This window comes from Somniosus microcephalus, chromosome 13, assembly GCF_052327205.1.
Source record: "Somniosus microcephalus isolate GS21.2 chromosome 13, FLI_Smic_1.0, whole genome shotgun sequence".
Classification (NCBI taxonomy): Eukaryota; Metazoa; Chordata; class Chondrichthyes; order Squaliformes; family Somniosidae; genus Somniosus; species Somniosus microcephalus.
In genome coordinates this window covers 70291612-70317982 of record NC_140999.1, presented here as the reverse complement: position 1 = coordinate 70317982, position 26371 = coordinate 70291612, and the positions used below count along the sequence as shown (strand labels likewise).

Genomic DNA, 26371 nt, shown 5'->3' with positions numbered 1-26371 from the left:
GGATGGACACTATCCACGTAGAGTGTGTCTTCAGTCATCTCTCTCTACGGATAGACACTATCCACGTAGAGTCTGTCTTCAGTCATCTCTCTCTACGGATAGACACTATCCACGTAGAGTGTGTCTTCAGTCATCTCTCTCTACGGATGGACACTATCCACGTAGCGTGTGTCTTCAGTCATCTCTCTCTAGCGATGGACACTATCCACGTGGAGTGTGTCTTCAGTCATCTCTCTCTCTGGATGGACACTATCCACGTAGAGTGTGTCTTCAGTCATCTCTCTCTACGGATGGTCACTATCCACGCAGAGTGTGTCTTCAATCATCTCTCTCTACGGATGGACACTATCCACGTAGGGTGTGTCTTCAGTCACCTCTCTCTACGGATAGACACTATCCACGTAGAGTGTGTCTTCAGTCATCTCTCTCTACGGATATACACTATCCACGTAGAGTGTGTCTTCAGTCATCTCTCTCTACGGATGGACACTATCCACGTAGAGTGTGTCTTCAGTCATCTCTCTCTACGGATGGAGATTGTCAACTTTCATGGCGAGGGTATGCTTTAGGATGCAGCTAATGATGCAATTCAACTCCTTTTAACACTGTACTTCTGTGAAGACATTTGTAAACATTTATTGTTAACTTGGCCTACGCTTGCTCCTAATTCTTATGTTCTTAGGTTTTATTTCATTCAAAATGGATTCCTGAAAAAAATCAGAAACCTGTTCCTCAAATTGCCTTGCAGATGAAGCCTGAAGTTTCTGGATTGTATATGATTTATTTTGTTTTAGAGTCGACTTGTGAAGACATATATGTTCTTGCACTTGATTTCTTTTAACTTGAAGTTATACAATAAAATTAACTCAAACTGGAAGGCGAGCACTGAATGCAACCAATAATTCTCCACGGTCATCGTCAAGAGCTTAGTGCCTGCAATATTGTGTACATAAAATAAATCCTCAGTTTGGTTTGCATGTAATTCATGTAAGCTGTACATGAAAATATTAAGGTCTGGTGGAGGAGATGCAGTTTAGAGGAGATTTTGTATTTGGGTTTCTCTATAGAAGATTGCCTGTTAGTGCAGAGAGCTGTTCAAATTTAGAGGCCATGTATCATTCTGGTTACAATCTGGAGATGGGATCACTGTGGTATTTACACTGATCAGAAGAGGGTGTGATTGCAGCTTTTAGAGACCTTGAAAATCAGATTGCCTGAATATTGTTAACTCCTGGGCAGTGCTATGCCAAAAACCTCGTGTTTGGACTGGTCAGGTGGGCAGAAAAACGTCAAATGGAATTCCATCCGGAGAAGTGTGAGGTAATGCATTTGGGGAGGGCTAACAAGGCAAGGGAATACATAGTACAGGAAACTCTCTTTTAACCGGCACCTAAATATCCGGAAATCTCTCTTAACCGGCAAAATGCAGGAGTAGGTTCAGGTAAGTTTTACTATATATTAGTGGCCGTGTAACCGGGGTTCCTGGATCTGTGGCCGTGTAACCGGGGTTGCTGCACCTGTGGCCGTGCAACCGGGACTTTTGCATCTGTGGCCGTGTAACCGGGACTCCTGCACAAGTGCCGTGTAACCGGGGCTCCTGCACCTGTGGCCGTGTATGGGGCTCTCGTACCTTGGTAAGTATACCTCTCTGTAATCCGGACTTTTTGATCAACTGGCACCACGCCGGTCCCATCGGTGCCGGATAAAAAAAAGAGTTTCCTGTAAATGGTAGGACACTGAGAAGTGTAGAGGGACCTTGGAGTGCATGTCCACAGATCTCTGAAGGTAGCAGGACAGGTAGATAAGGTGGTTAAGAAGGCATACGGAATGCTTTCCTTTACTAGCCGAGGCATAGAACACAAGAGCAGGGAGGTTATGCTAGAACTGTATAAAACATTAGTTAGGTCACAGCTACAGTACTGCATACAGTTCTGGTCACCACATTACAGGAAATATGTGATTGCACTAGAGGGGGTACAGAGGAGATTTACAAGGATGTTGTCAGGACTGGAGAATTTTAGCTATGAGGAAATATTGGATAGGCTGGGTTGTTTTCTTTGGAACATAGGCTGAGAGGAGACTTTATTGAGGTGTATAAAATTATGAGGGGCCTAGATAGAGTGGATAGGAAGCACCAATTTCCCTTAGCAGAGGAGTCAATAACCAGGGGGCATAGATTTAAAGTAATTGGTAGAAGGGTTAGAGGGGAGTTGAGGTGAATTTTTTTCTCGCGACTCCTCCTGTCTTTCCTCATCGAAATCTATCCGCATAACCCTCTATTCCCTTTTCCCTCATATGCTTGTCTAGCCTCCCCTTAAATGCATCCATACTATTCACTTCAACCACTCCCTGTGGTAGCGAGTTCCACATTCTCACCACTCTTTGGGTAAAGAAGTTTCTTCTGAATTCCCTATTGGATTTCTTGGTGACTGTGTTATATTGATGGCTTCTAGTGATGCTCTTCCCCACAAGTGGAAACATTCTCTCTCTATCCACTCGATCAAAATTTTTCATAATTTAAAGACCTCTATTAGGTCACCCCTCAGCCTTTTTTCAAGAGCAAAGAGACCCAGCCTGTTCATCCTTTCCTGATATGTATACCCTCGCATTTCTGGTATCATCTTTGTAAATCTTCTCTGCATCCCCTCCAGTGCCTCTATATCCTTTTCATAATATGGCAACCAGAACTGCATGCAGTACTGTAAGTGTGGTCTAACCAAGGTTCGATACAGGTTTAGCATAACTTCCCTACTTTTCAATTATATTCCTCTAGAAATAAACCCTAGTGCTTGGTTTGCTTTTTTTTTGGCCTTGCTAACCTGCGTCGCAACTTTGTGATTTGTGTATTTGTACTCCAAGATCCCTTTGTTCCTCTACCCCACCTAGACTCGCACCCTCCAAGTGATAAGTGACCTCCCTATTCTCCCTACTAAAATGTAATACCTTGTGGCGGAGACCACATAGGGACAGTAACACAATTCACTATGTATAGCCAATGTTGTTATCGCTCCACGGAACTTGGTTGGGTTATCGGGGCAGGGTCCCTTTAAGAGTCGTCGATTGTGTGATGACGTCATAGCCCTGTGACGAGGCCGAGTCCCTCAGTCCATGCAGAGAGTTAATAAAGCTAACACGTGTTTTTCTTTGCTGCTATGAAAGTCTCGCAGTCTGTTTATTTCCAGCGACTCCTACATTGGTGACCCCGACGTGATCTTTTGGACGTTTCCAAAGACTTTATCCGAGATGGCGACGAATGCCGTTTCTCTCAAATTACTGGAGTTTCGGGAACGGCAGGCTACCGCTTGGTTCGCCCAGGCCGAGGCTCAGTTTGCACTCCGGGACATCACCGCGGACGACACGAAGTATTATTACGTCGTCTCTGCTCTCGGCAGCTCCACCGCGGCCAGAGTCGTGAGCTTGCTCGAGGACCCCCCGGAGCACCACAAATTTGCGACGCTAAGAACGCACCTCCTAGAGACTTTTGGTCTAACTGAACCCGAGCGCGCACGCCAGCTTCTCTCTCTACCCGGGCTTGGCGACTCCAAGCCCTCCGAACTGATGGACCACATGTTAACCCTCCTGGGCAAGCACAAGCCGTGCTTCCTCTTCAGAGAACTGTTCCTACAACAGCTGCCAGGGCAGGTACGGTCGGCTTTAGCCAACTCTCATATTAGTGATTTCCACGCCCTGGCCAAGGAGGCCGACAAATTTTTCTCCACCGGGCAACATTACTGCGCGGCCATGCGGGGCCCTGCCCCCACCGCCGCAGCCCCCAAGCATGTGCTTCTACCACACGCAGTTCGGCCCCAATGCTAAGAAGTGCCGGCCCCCATGCAGCTTTACCGCGTCGGGAAACGCGAAGGCCCACTCATTAGCTACCATGGCTGTCGGCCGTTAAGGTAGTCTGTTATTCATCACGGACACTGACTCGACGTCGTTTCCTCTGCGACACGGGTGCCCAGGTGCGCGTCCTGCCCGCGTCAACCGTAGACATACGGGGGGGGGAAACCACGGCCCCGCCCTCGAAGCCGCCAACGGCAGTTCCATCCGTACTTTCGGGAAACGGAGCGTGGCGCTGTGTTTTGGCGGGCAGCATTTCGCTTGGGACTTTGTTACAGCAAAAGTGTCCACCCCCCTTCTCGGTGCTGACTTCTTCTGCGCCAATGGCCTTTTGGTGGACGTCAAGATCCGACGTTGCGTCAACGCTGAGACTTTCAGTTCGCTCCCGTGTTCGCTCAGTGGTTCCGGCACGATGAAGTTGTCCAGCGCGCACTCGGCCTCCGACGAGTTTTCCCGCCTCCTCGCCGGGTTCCCAGACCTCACAAAGCCCACTTTCCCGTCCGCCGCCACCAAGCACGGGGTAGAACACCACATCCCGACCACCGGTCCGCCTGTCTACACCCGCGCTCGGCGCCTCAACCCGGGGAAACTCGCCATCGCTAAAGCCGAGTTCGACACGATGGAGCGCCTCGGCATCATTCGCCGGTTGAACAGTCCGTGGGCCTCGCCCCTCCACATCGCACCGAAACCAGGCGGCGGTTGGCGCCCGTGCGGCGATTACCGACGCCTCAACGACGCTACGACCCCCGACCGCTACCCGATTCCACACATCCAGGACTTTTCCGCCCGCTTAGCCGGGAAAGTTGTTTTCTCTAAAGTGGACCTTGTTCGCGGTTACCACCAGGTCCCCGTTCGGCCACAGGACGTCCCAAAAACCGCGGTGATCACCCTGTTCGGGCTGTTCGAATTCCTCTGCATGCCATTCAGTCTCAAAAACGCCGCTCAGGCTTTTCAACGCCTAATGGACACCGTGTTACGGGACCTGCCATTCCTGTTCGTCTACCTGGACGACATTCTCATCGCCAGCGCCTCCAGGACAGAGCATGTGTCCCACCTCCGGACTCTCTTCGAATGCCTCAGCCAGCGTGGCCTAATCGTCAATCCAGCCAAGTGCCAGTTCGGGCTGTCCTTGATCGACTTTCTCGGGCACCGCATCACGAAGGATGGGGCAGTGCCACTGCCGTCGAACGTGGAGGCCATGAAGGATTTTCCGCGACCCCTCACCGTGAGGGCCCTGCAGGAGTTTTTGGGCATGGTGAACTTTTATCATCGCGTCGTTCCCCGGGCAGCCCAGCTTATGCGGCCCCTTTACGAGGCCCTCAAAAGCAAGCCCGCCAAGCTCGCCGTCGACTGGTCCGAGGAAATGGCCAATTCTTTCACGGACACGAAAAGGGCCCTGGCTAACGCGGCCATGCTGGCGCATCCGTTGCCCGATGCGCCGATCGCTCTCACCACTGACGCTTCGGACTATGCTGTCGGCGCCGTCCACGAACAGTGGGTCAACGGCACCTGGCAGCCACTCGCCTCCTTCAGCCAGCAGCTCCGCCCCAACGAACGGAAGTACAACACCTTCAATCGCGAGCTTCTCGGCCTCTACCTCGCCGTCCAACACTTCCGTTTCCTGCTGGAGACCCGCCCGTTCACGGCGTTCGTGGACCACAAGCCGTTGACCTTCACCATGGCCAAAGTTTCCGAGCCGTGGTCGGCCCATCAACAGCGCCAGCTTTCCTTCGTCTCTGAGTTCACGACGGACATCCAGCATGTGGCTGGGAAAAACAACCCTGTCGCCGACTGTCTCTCCCGGGCCGGCGCCAGCGCCGTACACCTCGGCATCGACTACACCCGCATGGCGACCAAACAGGCCTCTGACCCGGACGTCCAGGCCTACAGGATGGCTGTCACGGGCCTTCAGTTAGCGGACGTCGCGTTTGACGATGCCGGCACCACGCTCCTGTGCGACGTCTTCGCTGGGCAGCCACGCTCCGACGGGTGGAGACGGCAGGTTTTTGACGCCGTCCATAGCCTTTCCCACCCGGGCAGGAAGCCGTCACAGAAGCTGGTGGTGGCTAAGTTCGTCTGGCACGGGCTCAAGAAGGACGTTCGCGACTGGGCCAATACCTGCGTGGTATGCCAGCGCTCGAAAGTGCATCGCCATACTTCCCCTGCCGCCCTCCCGCGGGTTCACCCACCTCCTCACAATGGTCGACAACCACCCGATGGTCGGAAGCCGTCCCGCTGTCATCAACAACGTCCGCCGATGTGGCTCGGGCGTTCATCAACACTTGGGTCACCCGGTTCGGCACCCCATCTGATGTCTCCTCCGACCGGGGGCCCCAGTTCACGTCGGAGCTCTGGAACGCTGTCGCCCAAGGCCTCGGGTTGAGACTCCACCGCACCACCGCATATCACCCTCAGGCTAACTGGCTGTGCGAACGGTTTCATCGCTCCATGAAGGCCGTGCTCCGAGGCAGCCTCCGGGACGACAGTTGGATCGACAGACTCCCTTGGGTCATGCTGGGACTCGGGACTGCCCCCAAGGAGGGCCTCCACTTCTCGTCGGCCGAGCTCGTCTACGGGCAGCCGCTGCGGGTTCCAGGGGAATTCGTCCCCAATGCCACGGACCCTTGGTCCACAGCCCGTCAGCGGTCCGCCCTCCTGGACAACGCCAAGGTTTTCGCGCCAGTGCCCACGTCGCAGCATGGTCTCCCTCAGTCCCATGTTCCGCCCGACCTTCGTGCGGCGGAGTACGTTTTCGTCCGCCACGACGCCCACCGGGGACCTCTTCACCCACCCTACAACGGACCATTCCGCGTCCTGGAAGCCGGGGACAAGGCCTTTGTGGTGGATGTCGGCGGTAAGCTGGACTACATTTCCGTGGACCGTCTTAAGCTGGCCCACCTGGATCTGGACCGACCCGTTGGGTTGGCTCAGCCCCTGCGGCGGGGCCGACCTCCGGCTTCTGCACCCTCAGTCCACCACCGAGCGCCTGGGGACCCTCCTGCGACCACCCCGGTCCCCGCCCCGGACTTAAGGAGCCGTTTTGGCCGTGTGATCCGGGCCCCTCAACGACTGACATTGCCAGTTCCAGTGAATTCTGGGGGGACGTATGTGGCGGAGACCACATAGGGACAGTAACACAATTCACTATGTATAGCCAATGTTGTTATCGCTCCACGTTATGTACGGAACTTGGTTGGGTTATCGGGGCAGGGTCCCTTTAAGAGTCGTCGATTGTGTGATGACGTCATAGCCCTGCGACGAGGCCGAGTCCCTCAGTCCATGCATAGAGTTAATAAAGCTAACACACGTTTTTCTTTGCTGCTATGAAAGTCTCGCAGTCTGTTTATTTCCAGCGACTCCTACAACCTCACATTTATCTGTTAAACTTCATTTGCCAATCATTTGCCAATTATATGCCCATTCTGCAAGTTTATTAATGTCCTCCTATAACTTGTTGCAGTCCTCCTTGGTATTGACGATCCCCCCCCCCTCCAATTTGGTGTTATCTGCAAATTTAGAAATTGTGTTTTTGATTCCAAAGTCTAAATCGTTAATGTAAATTGTGAACAGTGGTCCCAGCACTGATCCTTGTGGAACACCACTACCCACCTTCTGCCACTGTGAATAGCTACCCTTTACTTCCAGCCTCTGCTTTCTGTCCTGAAGCCAGCCAGCAATCCATTCTGCTACTTGTCCCCTGACTCTGCATTCTCTGACCTTGTTCATCAGCCTATCCTGGGGTACCTTATCGAAGGCCTTTTGAAAATCCAGATAAATTACATCTACTGCATTACCATTGTCTACTCTCTCTGTTACCTCTTCAAAAGATTCAATAAGGTTGGTCAAGCAAGACTTTCCCTTTTGAAATCCATGGTGACTATTCATTATTATATTTTTGGTTTCTAGATGTTCTTCTATTTTCTCCTTTAGTAGGGATTCCATTATTTTTCCTACCACCGATGTTACGCTGACTGGTCTATAATTCCCTGGACATGTTCTACCCCCTTCTTAAATATCGGTATTACGTTAGCTATCCGCCAGTCCTCTGGCACTATACCTTTTTCTAACGAATTATTAAATATGCGTAGTAATGCCTCTGCTATCTCTTCCCTTCTTTGCCAGAGTGCAGGCGAGACCAGTCCGTACGGTTTATCTTCTCCAATGCTCTCCACATCCTTTGCTAAAGGCGCTCGTTTTGCAGTTTCACAGATGTTGTTAGTCCTCTGGCATGTTACCCAAGTGGTCATTCTTTGTGTATAAAAGGTGGAACGTTGTGTATTAGCAGCAACAATGGGGGCATCAGCGTCCCTGTATTAAATAAATTACTGTGTGTTACAAAAATTACTTTCTCAGGTCCTGGTACAATCTGGAATACATGTTGCATTAAATTGCACAGTACTTGCAGATACATATGTTGGGTGGGGATATTATGCAGTTCCACATATTTGAGGGGGAATACTCAATGATGAGGACAGAGTCGACCCTGGTCAGTGGCTAATACTGCACCATTTAAGCACTGGTGTTAGGTAGCGGCAATTACTTACAGGAGCTGAGATTGGAATGTTACATGGGAGCTGAGAGTGGGACCTTGCGAAGGGGGGGACGACATTTTCATAGCTCCATATATGCTCACGCATTATGTGCTGTGATAGGCAAGTGTCTCGTGTGATTTCCCATGTTTGTAGGGTTGTGATGTAGCTCGGGATAGCAGCATCTTGTTGCCAGGAGTGGAATTGGTGCAAGTCTGGAGGTGCCCAGTGTCGACATGAAGCTGGGTTTGTGGGAGCAGCGAGGCCAGGCAGCGCCAGGCAAGCTGCAAAACACTGCAGGGACGATTGGTCACGGCCACCACCTGCAGCATAGCCAGCTCGAATCCTTCACCACACTTACCTTACCCCAGGCAAACTCCGAAAATCCCACCTGACCCTGACCGGTGGAACTGCAGCTAGCAGGGCATTCATTTTGGTCGAGAAACGTTAAAATTTTTAAAACAAACCTAAGACGGTGACTGGATCCTGGTGATTGGTAGTTATATATGGTTCATGCAGAGCTTCTTGTAAACGGGTTCTGTGAGCTCAAGAACCACAGCAACCACAGAGAACTGAGCTGCTCTTGTGTTCCACTGTGGTGTGAGCCACATGACCCGCAGTGAGTTGCCTTGTTTGCACTTTGGAAACAAACATGTTTTTCATCGGACTCTGTTTTGAAATGCTAATGTGAACCTGCCCGATAGTTTGTATTCTAGAGCGCAATGATGAAAGTGCAGATAAATGTCAAACATGTAGCTCTCCTGGTGACTGGGTGAATGCAGCACTCGGTGTTGCACTGAGCCACATACACCAGTAAGGTTCCAGGTTTATTTGTAGACCTGCGAAAGTTTAGAGACATATTTAGAGAAAGTTTGCCCCAGTGCCTTTTTTTGGAAGTTTTCCAAGGTTTAAATTGCTTTCCTCAGAGATTTTTGGATTGGGTTAGAAATTGTTCATTTCCTATACACAGTCACCTGCTATCTGGAAATCAGTTCTTCGGAAGGGAAGAGAGAATAAGGATGTGATAAGCCGCAGGTCTTAAATAGGTGGTGTATTTTTTTAATCAGTTAGGTATCTGACCTGCTTGAAAACTTGTGTTTAAGAGACCCCAAACTAAACTAATGAGAAATCCATATGTCTAGAGTTCACATTTGCCTGATAACACATCCCACTTACCTAAGTCCAAAGACATAAGGTACCCCTACTGTACATAGGGGTGCTGCAGGAGTTTAACCAGCTAAAACTGCAGTTCATAGTAAAATAGGAGCAGGAGTAGGCCATTCGGCCCTTCGAGCCTGCTCCGCCATTCAATATGATCATGGCTGATCCTCTATCTCAATACCATATTCCCGCTCTCTCCCCATACCCCTTGACACCTTTTGCATCTAGAAATCTATCTATCTCCTTCTTAAATATATTCAGTGACTTGGCCTCCACAGCCCTCTGTGGTAGAGAATTCCACAGGTTCACCACCCTCTGAGTGAAGAAATTTCTCCTCATCTCAGTCCTAAGTGTCCTACCCTGTATCCCGAGACTGTAACCCCTAGTTCTAGACCCCCCAGCCAGGGGAAACATCCTCCCTGCATCCAGTCTGTCTAGCCCTGTCAGAATTTTATACGTTTCAATGAGATCCCCTCTCATTCTTCTAAACTCTAGTTCACCAGCTCATTGCACCTGTAAACTTCTTGCTGCTTGTTCATCTGGGATCACTCTCTCCATTAGGGCATTGGCTGGCAGAGTTATCTGCAGCTGAGTGGAAGAATCTTGGCCCCCAATGACAGGTCTATCCCTCCAGATCCCATCAATGGGTCAAATTGGTTTGTCAATAGTACCAAGGATCTTTGTGGCTCGGCTATCAGATTGCTGAGCACACCACAGTGGATTGACTCTGTTCCAATCTCCCATTGCTCGACATGTCATCTTGCAGCCAACTTAACCCCAGAGCAGCACAGCTCACCATGTGTGCCCTTTGCCACCATCCTTCTGGCCATGGCATGGACATTGAAGGGTGGTTTCACCAGTTGGAGATGTACATCTTCAGCAGCTCTGTATGGAGGCCATGTTGATGGTAGCATAATGCTTCATAGTGGATGATTTTTACAGGAGTTTGAATTTTGTTTGTTGGCACTGTCATTCATTTTCGATTATTCATGTTGGACTGTGTGCCATCTACTGGGATGAATTTTATGGGATGATGTTGGTACTGGTTATTGTGCAATGGGTATAATCACCAGTGACTGGATTTAAAAAAATTATTTAATCTTGGGATGTGGACGACACTGACGAGGCTGTTTTTATTGTCCATTCCTAGGTAATGTGAAGGCATTCAGCATTAATGACATAGTGAGGAACTGGAGTTATATGGTGGCCACATCAGATAGGGATAGCAGGTTCTTTTCCTTGAAGCACGTTGCATAAGAAACATATGACCATACGGCCCATCGAGCCTGCTCTGCCATTCAATAAGATGATGGCTGAACTTCTACATTAACTCCACGTTTTCACCCGATCCCCATATACCGTGATTCCCTTAGTGCCCTAAAATCTGTCGATCTCAGTCTTGAGTATACTCATCGACCGAGCACCCACAGCCCTCTGGAGTAGAGAATCCTGAGTGAAGAAATTTCTCCTCATCTCAGGCAGGTCTCATTAAAAAGTCGATCCTGCAAAAAATTTCATCAAAATTTTTTTTAAAAACTATGTCTCATGAAAGCAATTATAATAGGAACCACAATAAGTTCTTGATAAATGTTAACCAGTAGTGACAGACAAAAATGCAAAGGCCGACCCCTTATCCTGAGACTATGGCCCCTAGTTCTAGGCTCTCCAGCCAGGGGAAACAGCCCATCAGCATCTACCCTGTAAGAATTTTATACGTTTCAGTGAGATCACCTCTCATCTAAACTCCAGAGAATATAGGCCCATTCTACTCAATCTCTCCTCATAGGACAGCCCTCTCATCTCTTGAATCAATCTGGTGAACCTTCGTTACAAGTATATCTTTCCTTAGGTAAGGAAAGCAAAACTGTACACAGTACTCCAGGTGCAGTCTCGCCAAAGTCCTATATAATTGCAGCAAGACTGCCTTACTCTCTTGTACTCCAACCCCCTTGCAATAAAGGCCAGCATACCATTTTCCTGCCTAATTGCTTGCTGTACCTGCATGTTAACTTTCTGTGATTCGTGTACAAGGATACCCAAATTCCTCTGAATATCAATATTTACTAGTCTTTCACCTTTTTAAAACAAATTCTGCTTTTCCATTCTTCCTACCAAAGTGTATAATTTCACACTTCCCCACATTATACTCCACCTGCCACCTTCTTGCCCAATCACTTAACCAGTCTATATATCCTTACAGTTGCTTTGCGTCCTCCTCGCAGCTTACTTTCCCACCTAGCATTGTATCGTCAGCAAACTTGGATATATTACACTCGATCTTCTCATCCAAATCATTGATATAGATTGTAAATAGCTGAGGCCCAAGCACTGATGTGCGGCACTCCACTAGTTACAGCCTGCCAACCCGAAAATGACCCGTTTATTCCTACAAGAATAGGCCACTTGGCCCCTCACGCCTGCTCCGCCATTCAATAAGATCATGGCTGATCTTGGGCTCAAAGCCACTTCCCTGCCCGCTCCCCATAACCCTTCACTCCCTTATCTTGCAAAAATCTGTCTATCTCCACTTTAAATGTATTTAGTGACCCAGCCTCCACGGCTCTCTAGGGCAGAGATTCCACAGATTTACGACTCTGAGAGAAGATATCCCTCCTCATCTCGGTTCTAAAAGGGCGACCCTTTATTCTGAAACTATGCCTCTGAGTTTTAGACTTCCCCACGATTGAAAACATCCTCTCTGCATCTACCTTGTCGAGTCCCCTCAGTAACTTATATGTTTCAATAAGATCACCTCTCATTCTTCTAATTTCCAATGAGTATAGGCTCAACCTTTCTTCATAAGTCAACCCCCTCATCTCAGGAATCAACCGTGTGAATCGTCTCTGAACTGCCTCCAATGCAAGTATATCCTTCCTTAAGGAGACCAAAACTGTACGCAGTACTCAAGGTGTGGTCTCACCAATACCCTGTACAGTTGTAGCAGGACTTCCCTGCTTTTATACTCCAACCCCCTTGCAATAAAGGCCAACATTCCATCTGCCTCTCTGATTATTTGCTGTACCTGCATGATAACCTTTTGTGTTTCGTGCACAAGGACCCCCAGCTCCCTCTGAATTATAACATTTTGTGATCTCTCTCCATTTAAATAATAATTTGCTTTTTTATTTTTCCTGCCAAAGTGTATAACCTCGCACTTTCCCACATTATACTCCTTCTGCCAAATGTTTGCCTACTCACTTAGCCTGTCTATATCCCTTTGCAGATTCTTTGAGTCCTCTGCACAACTTGCTTTCCCACCCATCTTTGTATCATCTGCAAACTTGGCTACATTACACTCGGTCCCTTCATCCAAGTTATTAATGCAAATTGTAAATAGTTGAGGCCCCAGCACCGATCCCTGTGGCACCCCACTAGTTACCGTTTGCCAACCAGAAAATGACCCATTTATCCCGACTCTGCTTTCTGTTAGTTAACCAATTCTCTATCCATGCTAATATATTACCCCCAACTCCGTGAGCTCTTATCTTATGCAGTAACCTTTTATGTGGCACCTTATCGAATGCCTTCTGGAAATCCAAATACACCACATCCACTGGCTCACTCTTATCCACCCTGCTCGTTACATCCTTAAAGAACTCCAGCAAATTTGTTAAACATGATTACTCTTTCATAAAACCATGCTGACCCTGCTTGATTACATTCTGATTTTCCAAATACCCTGCTACTGCTTCCTTCATGAAGGACTCCAGCATTTTCCCAATGGCAGATGTTAGGCTAACTGGTCTATAGTTTCCTGCTTTCTGTCTCCCTCCTTTCTTAAATGTCCGCCATTGCATTTCAACTGTCTTACCTTTTAATTTATTTTTCCAGTCCACTTTAGCCAGTTCTGTCCTCATGCCATTGTAATTGCCTTCGTTTAAGATCAGGACACTGGTTTGAGATACAGGAAACTTTCGATTTACCGGCACCTAAATAACCGGAAATCTCGGTTAACCGGCAAAATTCAGGAGTAGGTTTTACTTCATATTGACTTGCGTTCCTCCATCTGTTGCTGTGCAAGAGTGTGGCTGCAGTTGTTGCTAAGCTACAGAGACGCTTGCAACTTGTGGCCATTGTTCTGAACTTGTTGCTAAGCAACAGGGTTTGTTGCTTTATACGGAGCTGTCAGCTCTCCGTATCTTTTACTATAGCGTTCGGTTATCCGGAATTTTTGATGAACCGGCACCACGTCGGTCCTGTCCGTGCCGGATAAAAAAAAAAGTTTCCTGTACAACTTTCTCACCCGCCAACTGAATTTGAAATTCAACCATGTTGTGACCACTCTTTCCTAGAGGATCCTTTACTGTGAGATCATTTATTAATTCTGTCTCATTACACAGTACCAGATCCAAGATAGCCTGCTCCCTGGTTGGTTCCATTACATACTGTTGTAGGAAACCGTCCCGGATACACTCTATGAACTCCTCCTCAAGGTTACCATGGCCAATTTGATTTGTCCAATCAATATGGAGATTAAAATCACCCATGATTATTACCGTACCTTTTCTACAGGCCTCCATTATTTGTTGATTTATACTCTGTCCAACAGTATTGCTACTGTTCGAGGGCCTGTAGACTACGCCGACCAGAGACTTTTTCTCCACCCAAACCGATTCTACATCTTGATCTTCTGAGCCAATATCACTTCTCACCACTGCACTGATCTCATCCTTTACCAACAAAGCCACCCCACCTCCCTTTCCTTTCTGTCTATGCTTCCGAATTGTCAATACCCTGGAATATTCAGTTCCCAGCCCTGGTCACCTTGCAACCACGTCTCTGTAATGGCGATCAGATCATACCCATTTGTATCTATTTGTGCCGTCAGCTCATCTATCTTGTTACGAATACTGCGTGCATTCAGATACAGAGCTTTTAACTTTGTCTTTTTACCATTTCTCCTTGTTTTGGCTCCATTTTCTGTCGCACTCTTATTTTAAACATTCTGTCCCTTCCTGTCACACTCTGGTTATTATTTTCCCCCATCTCTATCCTGCTCTATTGTTTTCTCATTTATCATTGACTTTTTAAATTCCTGCTCACCTGGACCCTCCCCCCCACTATTTAGTTTAAAGCCCTCTATACAGCTCTAGTTATTCGATTCGCCAGGACTCCAGCCCCAGCATGGTTCAAGTGAAGTCCGTCCAAATGGAACAGCTCCCTCTTATCCCAGTACTGATGCCAGTGCCCCACACATCGAAACCCCTTTCTCCCACACCAGTCTTTGAGCCACTCGTTCATTTCTCTGATCTTATTTACCCTATGCAAATTCGCTCGTGGCTCAGGTAGTAATCCAGAGATTATTACCTTTGTGGTTCTGCTTTTTAATTTAGCCCCTAGCTGCTCATACTCCCTCAGCAGAACCTCTTTCTTTGTCCTACCTATGTCATTGATACCTATATGGACCATGACAACTGGATCTTCCCCCTCCCATTCCAAGTTCCTCTCCAGCCCAGAGGAGATGTCCTTAACCCTGGCACCGGGCAGGCAACACAGCCTTCGGGACTCATGCTCTCGGCTGCAGAGAACAGTATCTCCCCCCCCCCCCCCCCCCCCCAACTATACTGTCCCCTATCACTACAACATTTATTTTTACTCCCCCCCCCCCCCCCACTTGAATGGCTCCCTGTACCACGGTGCTGTGGTCAGATTGCTCATCCACCCTGCAGTCCCTGCCCTTGTCCACACGGAGCAAGAATCTCGTACCTGTTAGACAAGGCTGAGGCTCCTCCATCACTACCTCCTGGATCCCAATACCTGCCTCGCTTGCAGTCACACCTTCCTGTCCCTGACCATGGGCCAAATTGGAAGTAATTACTTTAATTAATCTTGTGTTAACATCCTCTTGTGTGGCACCTTATCAAATGCCTTCTGAAAATCCAAATACACCACATCCACTGGCTCCCCCTCATCTACCCTGCTAGTTACACCTTCAAAAATCTTAAATACAGGAAACTTTGTGTTATCCGGAGGCAAGCCCGAGCCACCGGCAAAAATCAGGAGCCGTTTTGTTAGGTTTTTTTTTCTTCTCGTGGCTTTTTTTTTCTTCTCTTGGCTTTTTTTTCAACAGTCAGGCTCTGGAAAGTCTCTCTGAAGCTGTTGCTAAGCTACAGAGACGCTTCCAAGGTAGGGGCTGACTGTTTAGAAGCTGTTGCTAAGCAACAGTGTTTGTTGTCAGATACGGAGATGAAAAGCTCCGTATGCTTCAACATTAACGCTGGTGTGTCCGGCAGTTTTGAGGGAACGGCAACAGCTCGGTCCCGTCGGTGCCGGATAGCACAAAGTTTCCTGTAGATTTGTCAACACGATTTCCCTTTCATAAAACCGCGTTGACTCTGCCTTATACAGAAAACTTTGTGCTATCTGGCACCGACGGGACCGATCTGTTGCTGTCCCATCAAAACTGCTGGACAAACCAGCGCTAATGTTGAAACATACGGAGATTTTGAGCTCCGTATCTGGCAACAAACCCTGTTGCTTCTAAACAGTTGGCCGTACCTTGCAAGCGTCTCTGTAGCTTAGCAACAGCTTCAGCGAGACCTTGCAGAGCCTGACTGGTGGGGAAAAAAAAAACTAACGAAACGGCTCCTGATTTTTGCCGGTGGCTCGAGCATTCCGGACAGTTAACTTCCGGATAAACCAAAGTTTCCTGTAATGTGATTTTCTGAGCCAGTTGAGTTTTTACAGCAATGCTTTCACGATTATTTTCTGTTGCCAGTTCAGAAATTACTAGATTTATTGAATTCTGTTTCACAACTTGAACTGCTGGAATGTATTATTTGTGAGTTATTGAATCTTCTGTGATTATCAGTTAACTTGTGTATCTTGTTGCTCTACTGTTAGTTTTTAAAAATGTGTTTATGGATAGGTAGCATGCTGACGGTATGTTTGTTACAGGGAGAAGTATATACTAGAACAGGACATCCGAGAGAAAGAGGAGGCCATCAGGCAGAAAACTAATGAGGTACAGGTATGTGTGTTGCCTGTACGACTCTTAATACCTTCAGTGTGTTGGTGTTCTTGTTGTGACCATGGACTGATGGGACATTGTTTTAAGCCGAAAGTCTCCTGCGCAGTGACCACTCTATCCCAGCCGAGGCAAGGGCACCTGCTGAGCAGCGGGCAAACATTGTTTCTGGTGTGCCCAGCCATTAGCTGTGGACCACTGAGTGAGATTGAGAGAGGCCCACTTGGTTGACAATGGTGCCTTTTCCGTGGGCAATACGAGGCATGGAGAAAATCCAAGGGGGGAAAGAATAATAATTAGCAAGACAACTGACAGCAAGAATTACTGGCAAAGCTTTGGCTAGTCTAACGTGCACAGAATTTGTTTTGATAATTTATTTTTCTTAAAGCTGAAGTCCATCCAAGACTTGAATACTGCACCCATATCTGAGGAGCCTCTTGTGCTGGATACAGATAAGCTTGTCTGGGTGATCCCCGTCTCACTTCTAGCCTTCAATCTTTCTCTGTCGCAGCCTTTTTTTTTTACTGCCTCTCCATGCTGGTCTGAACTTTCCCCTCTTGTTCCTCATGAACTGTAGTTACACCGTTCTATCCTTCCCTCTGTATTCAATACTGTCTTCTACTCGTAATTCATTCTTTCCTAGGACCTCAAAACAGCAGAACTCATTATCTTCCTCACAGTTTTGTTCCTTTCAGTGTATTGTCTAATCATTGCTTCTTGGTTTATATCGCTTCTCTTTTTAATCTCGTGTCAGTTTGCCTCAGTGGTAGTACACTTGTCTCTGAGTCAGAAGGTCATGGGTTCAAGCCCCACTCCCAGCATTTGAGCACGTTATCTAGGCTGACATTTCAGTCCAGTACCGATGGAGTGCTGTGCTGCCAGAGGTACCATCTTTCAGATGAGATGTTAAACCAAAACGTTGTCTCTGTTCAGATGGATGTAAAAGATTCCATGGCGCTGTTGGAAAAACAGCAGGGGAGTTCTCGCAGTGTTTTGCCCAATATTTATCCTTCAATCAACACCATCAAGAAATAACACATTAACTGGTCATTTATCTAACTTGCTGTGTGTGGGACTTTGCTGAATGCAAATTGACTGCTGAGTTTGCCTACATACCATAATTGCCTACACTTCCAAATTAATCCATTAGCTGTGAAGCACTTTAGACAATCCTGAGGACTTGAAAGGTGCTCTATACATGCAAGCTCTTTCTCTAATCCTGCACTATGCCCTTTGGCACTTCACTTTCACCTAAGTTTCTCAGCTTGGTCAATCACTGTGTTCATTAACAGGCTGGCCTGTCAACAAATGTGATATCTTGATGATTTGAGTGTTTTGAGCTATGTAGCATCATCCACAATGCTGTGAGCTTTAATAAGTACCATCTCAGTCTGCTGATAACTGGGGGCTGAACATACTGCTCGGAGAGGGCTTTATGCAAATGAATGGAAATTGTGCTATTGACGTTAGCCTGTTGAGGGACATGATCATTGCCATCAGAAATCTGCAGAAATTTAAAATAAAACTCTTGGAGATTTTGCTCCAAAATCCAGAGTCTGTAGACTCTGGAACAGTTCCCATGGATTGGAGGGTAGCTAATGTAACCCCACTATTCAAAAAAGGTGGTAGAGAGAAAACGGGGAATTATAGACCTGTAAGCCTGACATCGGTAGTGGGGAAAATGCTAGAGTCCATTATAAAAGATGTAATATCAGAGCACTTGGAAAACAGTGACCGGATCGGACAAAGTCAACATGGATTTACAAAAGGTAAATCGTGCTTGACTAATCTACTGGACGTTTTTGAGAATGTAACTGGTACAATAGATAAGGGAGGACCAGTGGATGTGGTGTATTTGGACTTTCAGAAGGCTTTCAATAAGGTCTCGCATAAGAGATTAGCGTGCAAAGTTAAAGCACTTGGGATTGGGGGGTAAGGTACTGACTTGGATAGAGAACTGGTTGGCAGACAAGAAGCAAAGAGTTGGAATAAACGGTCTTTTTCTGAGTGGCAGGCAGTGACTAGTGGAGAACCGCAGGGATCGGTGCTAGGACCCCAGCTATTCACTATATATATTAATGATTTAGACGAGGGAACAAGATGTAATATCTCCAAGTTTGCAGACGACACAAAGCTGGGTGGGCGTGTGTGCTGTGAGGAGGATGCCAAGAAACTCCAGTATGATTTGAACAGGTTGGGTGATTGGGCAGATGCATGGCAGATGCAGTATAATATGGATAAATGCGAGGTTATCCACTTTGGTGGCAAAAACAGGGAGACAGATTATTATCTGAACGGCAATAGATTGGGAGAAGGGGAAGTGCAAAGAGACCTGGGTGTCCTTGTGCACCAGTCGCTGAAGGTAAGCATGCAGGTGCAGCAGGTGGTTAAGAAGGCAAATGGTATGTTGGCCTTCATAGCGAGAGGATTTGAGTACAGGAGCAAGGATACCTTGCTGCAGTTGTACAGGGCTTTGGTGAGACCACACCTTGAGTATTGTGTGCAGTTTTGGTCACCTTATCTGAGGAAGGATGTTCTTGCCGTGGAGGGAGTGCAGCAAAGATTCACCAGACTGATACCTGGGATGGCAGGAATGACGTACGAGGAGAGATTGGGTCGATTGGGCTTATATTCGCTGGAGCTCAGAAGAATGAGAGGGGACCTCATTGAAACTTATAAAATTCTAACAGGACTAGACAAACTAGATGCAGGAAGGATGTTCCTGATGGCGAGTCCAGAACCAGGGGTCACAGTCTAAAGATAAGGGGTAAGCCATTTAGGACTGAGATGAGGAGGAATTTCTTCATCCAGAGAGTGGTGAACCTGTGGAATTCTCTACCACAAAAGGCAGTTGAGGCCAATTCATTAAATATATTCAAGAAGGAGTTAGATATATTTCTTAAGGCTAAAGGGGTCAAGGGATATGGGAAGAAAGCAGGGACAGGGTACTGAATTTGGATGTGAAGCCATGATCTCATTAAATGGCGGAGCAGGCTCAAGGGGCCGAATGGCCTACTCCTGCTCCTATCTTCTACGTCTATGTTTCTATGAGAGCTTCACTTCATAAACCAAAATCTTCACAAATTGGAGGTTTGAATTCTGCTGTCTAGAAAGAAAGAATGTACTTTTCACATCCTCAAGCTTTTCATATTTCATAACTCATGACTAAGGATCGGTGCTGGGACCACTATTTACATAAACTATTTGGAATCTGGAATCGGAAGTACAATATCAACATTTGGGGACGACACCAAATTGGGGAGTATAGTTAATACTGAAGAAGACTGCGACAAAATAGAAGACGACATTTAGAAATGAGCAGAACGGGCGTGTAAATGGAAAATTAATTTCAATATACAGTGCAACCTGTAAATTAGGGACACCTAAGGGACTTGCATCAGGTGTCCTTATTTTCAAAATGGTCATTGTATGTACAGTAAACCGGATGAGCCAAATCTCATCTCTTAGGCAGTCCCTCGGAACTGAGGATGACTTACTTCCACATTAAAAATGAGTTCTCAGGTGACTGATGAGTCCAATGAGTCCTACAGTCTCTGTCACAGATGGGGCAGATGTTGGTTGAACGGGTGGGTGAGGTGCTTGGGTTGATGTGCGCTGCTTGCGCTTGGCTTCCGCTTGCTCCCGGCAATGAGACTCGGTATTCGGCACCTTCCCAGAAGCTTCTCCTCCACTTTGTGCAGTCTTGGGCCAGGGATTCCCAGGTGTCGGTGGAGATGTTGCACTTTTTCAAGGAGGCTTTGAGGGTGCCCTTGAAGCGTTTTCTCTGCCCACCTGGGGCTGTCTTGCCGTGTCGGAGCTCCGAGTAGAGCGCTTGTTTCGGGAGTCTCGTATCGGGTATGCGGACAATGTGACCCGTCCATCGGAGCTGATCGAGCGTGATCAAAGCTTCGATGCTGGGGATGTTGGCCTGAGCGAGAACACTGACATTGGTGCACCTATCCTGCCAATGGATTTGTCGGATCTTGCGGAGGCAGCGTTGGTGGTACCTCTCCAGTGCTTTGAGGTGCCTGCTGTACATGGTCCATGTCTCTGAAGCATACAGGAGGGCGGGTATCACTGCTGCCCTGTAGACCATGAGCTTGGTGCCGGATTTGAGGTCCTGGTTTTCAGACAGTCTCTCCCTCAGGCGACCGAAGGCTGCACTGGCACACTGAAGGCGGTGTTCTAGGATTGGCTGTACCTCCTGCAGTGTTCCTTTTTTTCGTCCTCACCTGGGATTGTGCCTAATTAAGAATCTAATTGGGGTAGAGGAGCAAAGGGATCTAGGAGTACAGATTCACAAATTATTAAAAATAGCAACGCAGATTAATAAAGCCATAAAAAATCTCGAGAAATAGAATTGAAAAGCAGAGAAGTTATGTTAAACTTATATAGAACCTTGGTTAGACCACACAGTACTGTGAACAGTTCTGGTCTCCATATTATAAAAATAATATAGAGGCACTGGAAAAGGTGCAGAAAAAATTTACGAAGATGATACCAGAACTGAGAGGTTCTACCTTTCAGGAAAGACTGAACAAGCTGGGGCTCTTTTCTCTAGAAAAGAAGACTGAGGGGCGACCTGATAGAGGTCTTTAAGATTATGAAAGGATTTGATAGGGTAGATGTAGAGAAGATGTTTCCAGATGTAAGGGAGTCCAAAACTAGGGGCCATAAATATAAGATAGTTAATAATAAATCCAATAAGGAATTCAGGAGAAACTTCTTTATTCAGAGCGTGGTTAGAATGTGGAATTCGCTACCACAAGGAGTGGTTGAGGCGAATCGTATAGATGCATTTAAGGCGAAGCTAGATAAACACATGAGGGAGAAAGAAATAGAAAGAAATGCTGATGGGGTGAGATGAAGAGGGGTGGGAGGAGGCTCGTGTGGAGCATAAACACCAGCATAGACCTGTTGGGTCGCATGGCCTGTTTCTGTTCTGCAAATTCTATGTAATATCTAATCGATTACTTCTGAAGTGCAGTCACTGATGTTTCATAGACAAATGTGGCAGCCAAATGGCATGCAGCAAAGTCCCACAACAAGAAATGAATGGTTGACTAGTTAGTCTGTTTTTAATGATGTTGGTTGAGGTATAAATGTTGGCTCTGACATTGGGGGAGCTCCTTCCTCTTCGAATAGTGCCATGAGGTATTTTAAATCTACTTAAACTGGCAGGCAGGGCCTTAATTTCACATCTCATTTGAAAGACAACAGAATTCAGTACTCCCTCAGTATTAAAGTATTAGCTTAGATTATGTGCTAAAGTTTGTAGTGATGCTTGAATTCACAACCTTCTGACACAGATGTGACTGTGCTATCGACCAAGTCAAGCTGTCGACAAATCCTGTGACTTGTTACAGGCAAATAAAATTTTAAAGGTATCTCTAATAATCTGAGGTCATCCAAAATGAGGGCCAACTGTGGCCCCTTTCCCCTGAACCCTGTCCCCCAAGCTCCTGTTCCCCTGGACTACAGTTCTTTCCTTCTTGGCTTGTGAGCTTTTCAGGTGGACATAGAAGATCTGATGACATTATACGAAAAGCAGGGAGTTTCCCCGGTGGCCTGGCCAGTATCAACACAACCAGAAACAGATCATCTGGTCAGTTAGTTTTAAACTTGATTCCTAGTTAAAGGTCAGCTGAAGCTGGAATTTTTTTTTAAGTTAATGGTTAGGATGGTGGACCAATAGAAAGCTGTAAAGAGCAGAGGGGGTGGTCTGAGTGCAGAAGGTTGAAGCACCAGATGTGCTATTAGATTTGGTTGTGTGCTCAAAGCGTGTAATGTGCGGATCATCCTAGACGATTCTACTTGTATCCTGGGAATTATTTTATTGGCGCTTGCACCACGGGGATATCTGAGTGGGTGGTGACAGAAGGGAAATAAATCTCAGCCTCATCTTCCGTATCTGGAAGACATGCCGGTCAGGCTGGGAAACCTTGGCCATGTATTGCAGCTTCACTTGGGCCTGCCTCAAGTGGGGAATTTGGCAACTCTGATGGATAACCAGTAGAAATTACATTAGAAGTTCACTCTTGAAGTATTTAGAGTGCTTTCTTGTGGTGGGTCTGTGATTTTAAATCAAATACAAATAAAGCCACTGAGGCCTTCACAGAAATCACAGAAACCCCACAGTGCAGATAGAGGCCATTTCGGCCCATCGAGCCTGCACCGACACATATCCCACCCGATCCCCGTAACCCCTACACCAACACGTCCCACCCTATCCCCACGTCTTTAATCCCCCTAACACTAAGGGTCAATTTATCATAGCCAATCAACCTAACCGCACATCTTTGGACTTCACCTTCACCTGGAATATTCCATGAAATGCTAGGTATAAATTATTAATGGAATGTGATTTAACTATTCGGGATACTCTATTTATACCAGGGATATACTGTGGAGTTAAATGAAAGTATGACTCTCATTACTAAACCAGTCGTTGTTTCAGTCCGGGGAGGAGTGTTCTGTTGTCGGCGATGATTGTGTTACCAAAGGTTGATTCTCTCTTGGCAGGAACTGCAGAATGACCTGGACAGAGAAAACAATAACCTGCAGGAGCTAGAGTCTCAGAAACAGGCAGCCCAGGATCGGCTGGATGAGATGGACCAGCAGAAGGCTAAGCTTGAGGACATGCTCAGTGACATCCGGCAGAAGTGTCAGGAGGAGAACCAGACGGTAAGAACACGGGAAACTTGGGGCCTGGAGACTGTAAACAACTGAAGTGTGTGAGATTTTTTAATACCAGATTCCTTCACAACTAAGCTGTCAAATTATGTTTTTAAGCGGTGTGCCATAGATACATAGAAGAATAGGAGCAGGAGTAGGCCATTCGGCCCCTCGAGCCTGTTCCGCCATTTAATGAGATCATGGCTGATCATCCAAATTCAGTACCCTGTCTCTGCTTTCTCCCCATATCCCTTGATCCCCTTAGCCTTAAGAAATATATCTTAACTCCTTCTTGAATATATTTAATAAGTTGGCCTCAACTGCCTTCTGTGGTAGAGAATTCCACAGGTTCACCACTCTCTGGGTGAAGAAATTCCTCCTCATCTCTGTCCTAAATGGCTTACCCCTTATCCTTAGACTGTGACCCCTGGTTCTGGACTCCCCGCCATCGGGAACATCCTCCCTGCATCTAGTCTGTCTAGTCCTGTTAGAATTTTATAAGTTTCAATGAGATCCCCTCTCATTCTTCTAAACTCCAGCGAGTATAAGCCTAATCGACCCAATCTCTCCTCATACGTCATTCCTGCCATCCCAGGTATCTGTCTGGTGAATCTTCGCTGCACTCCCTCCATGGCAAGAACATCCTTCCTCAGATAAGGTGACCAAAACTGCACACAATACTCAAGGTGTGGTCTCACCAAGGCCCTGTACAACTGCAGCAAGATATCCTTGCTCCTGTACTCGAATCCTCTCGCTATGAAGGCCAACATACCATTTGCCTTCTTAACCGCCTGCATGCTTACCTTCAGCGACTGGTGCACAAGGACACCCAGGTCTTGTTGCACTTCCCCTTCTCCCAATCTATTGCCGTTCAGATAATAATCTGTCTTCCTGTTTTTGCCACCGAAGTGGATAACCTCGCATTTATCCACATTATACTGCATTTGCCATGCATCTGCCCAATCACCCAACCTGTCCAAATCATACCGGCATCCTCCTCTGCACACACGCCCACCCAGCTCTGTGTCGTCTGCAAACTTGGAGATATTACATCTAGTTCCATATCTGGAATGTGAAATAAAATGGCAACATTGTCCCAAAGTATCCAGGAGCCCTGTTGGACATTCCTGGGTACTTCCTTGTGTTCCTATGACAACACGGAACCTTCATTTCTACCACATGCAGTGGGGGTACACATACCGCATCTCTGAAATTCTTTTTAAGGGTGGTTTAACGTTTTGGGTGGTGTGGTGGGTTTAGCACATTGTCCTTTCACTTTGGGACCTGTGCTTGAATCAGTCGTATTGATGGGTTGAAACTCTCCATCATCTGCAAACTGTAAAGATTTTGTGTCTTTTTTTCCAACAATTATGTGATTGCAGCAAGACTTCCTTAGAGGCAAAGATCTATAATAGCACCAAGGCTGAGAAAGAATAATAGGTGCATTATATTGGGAAGTGGTGATCAGATAATAACTTTGCGTATTCAACTGTAAGAAGGAAAATGGAACAAAATTCAACAGGGTTAATGGAAGTAAAATATAATCACAAATTCAAGGTTGTAGCTCATGCTTGAGGATCAGGCGACTATAACAACGACTTGCATCTGTTCAACACGTTCCCAGCCACCTATTCTGTTTATAAAATTTAAAATCATCATTGATTTTCTGAAACATCACAAGCATTTTCTAAAGAGTCATAGCGTCATAGTCATAGAGTCATAACGGCACAGAAGGAGGTCACTTGGCCCATCGAGTCTGTGCCGGCTCTCTGTAGAGTAATCCAGTCAGTCCTATTCCCCCGCTCTATCCCCATAGCCCTGCAAGTTTATTTCTCTCAAGTGTCTATCCAGTCTTCCCTTGAAAACATTGAGGGTGTCCGCTTCCACCACTTCCGTCGGCAGCGAGTTCCAGGTCCTCACCACTCGCTGCGTAAAAAAGTTTTTCCTCACACCCTCCCTGTATCTCTTGCCCAAAACCATAAATCTGTTTCCCCTAGTCCTTGTACCATCTACTAGTGGGAACAGCCTTTCCCCGTCTAGCCTATCCAAACCCGTCATAATCTTGTACACCTCTATCAAATCACCCCTCAACCTCCTTTGCTCTAATGAAAACAAATCCAGCTTCTCCGACCTGCCCTTGTAGCTAAGATCCCCCATCCCCGGAACCATTCTGGTAAATCTCCTCTGCACCCTCTCAAGGGCCTTCACATCCTTCCTAACGTGTTGTGACCAGAACTGGGCGCAATACTCCAGTTGTGGCCTAACCAGCGCTTTATGAAGCATTTTCTGAAGACTTTGCCCAATTGTGTCAAAGGGTTGAGTTGAAGTCCTGGGAAAGAAAGAATTGGTGTGAGAAACAGTGTGATGGGATTTGATTTCAACACAGTGAAGATGCATGGAGGAGGACGAGCATGTAGGGTGGGGTATTTGCAGGTTAGGAGGAATAAGAGAGGACTGTTAAGAGTCTGTAGTATGGACAAAATAGAGGCACAAAAAAGTGAGAAGGATTGTGCATCAGTTTGGGTTGACTCGGTCAATCTTCCATGGTGCAAAACCGCCCATAGTTCAGCACAGAGGGTGCCAAATGATCAGTTTCAATTGGAGCTGTTGCAAGGGTATACTGTGGCTGTTCAGTCCGTAAGGGTGACCCTGAGCTTCCGGTCGCCTGTCACTTTAATTCACCGCTTCACTCCCACTCTGATCTCTCTGTCCTCGGCCTATTGCATTGTTCCAATGAAGCTCAATGTAAGCTCGAGGAACAGCACCTCTTTCGATTGGGCACTTTACAGCCTGCCGGACTCGACATTGAGTTCAACAATTTCAGATAATTATCCCTGCCCCCATTTTTCATGCAGTATGATTTTTGCCATTCCCATTCGCAACATTTTATCTTTCCTGCCTCTTACAAAAGTACAGGGTGTTCTTTGAATTCCTTCCTCCCCTCCTAACCCCCCCCGCCCCCCCCCCCCCCCGTCTCTGCACCTGCTTAATATCTATTACATCTCCAGCTTTTTCCAGTTCTGATGAAGGGTCCCAGACCTGAAATGTTAACTCTGTTTCTCTCTCCACGGATGCTGCCTGGCCTGCTGAGTATTTCCAGCATTTTCTGTTGTTGTTTCAGATTTCCAGCATCCGCAGTATTTTGCTGTTATATACTGTGGCTGTAATAGACGTGATGGTTCAGAAAATCAATGATTTG

At 47.0% G+C, this 26371-nt stretch overlaps 1 protein-coding gene across 15 annotated transcripts in view; it reads left to right on the top strand.

Annotated features, from left to right (window-relative positions):
- eps15l1a (epidermal growth factor receptor pathway substrate 15-like 1a) overlaps positions 1-26371 on the top strand; it is a 504393-nt gene that overhangs the window by 224581 nt on the left and 253441 nt on the right. For 14 of the 15 annotated variants that reach the window (XM_086004995.1, XM_086004999.1, XM_086004998.1 and 11 more), the window contains 2 exons: positions 16428-16500; positions 23020-23181. In XM_086004995.1, the coding sequence (XP_085861121.1) occupies positions 16428-16500; positions 23020-23181 (235 nt within the window). The remainder of the gene's footprint in view (positions 1-16427; positions 16501-23019; positions 23182-26371) is intronic. The other variant, XM_086004992.1, reaches the window with a different exon arrangement.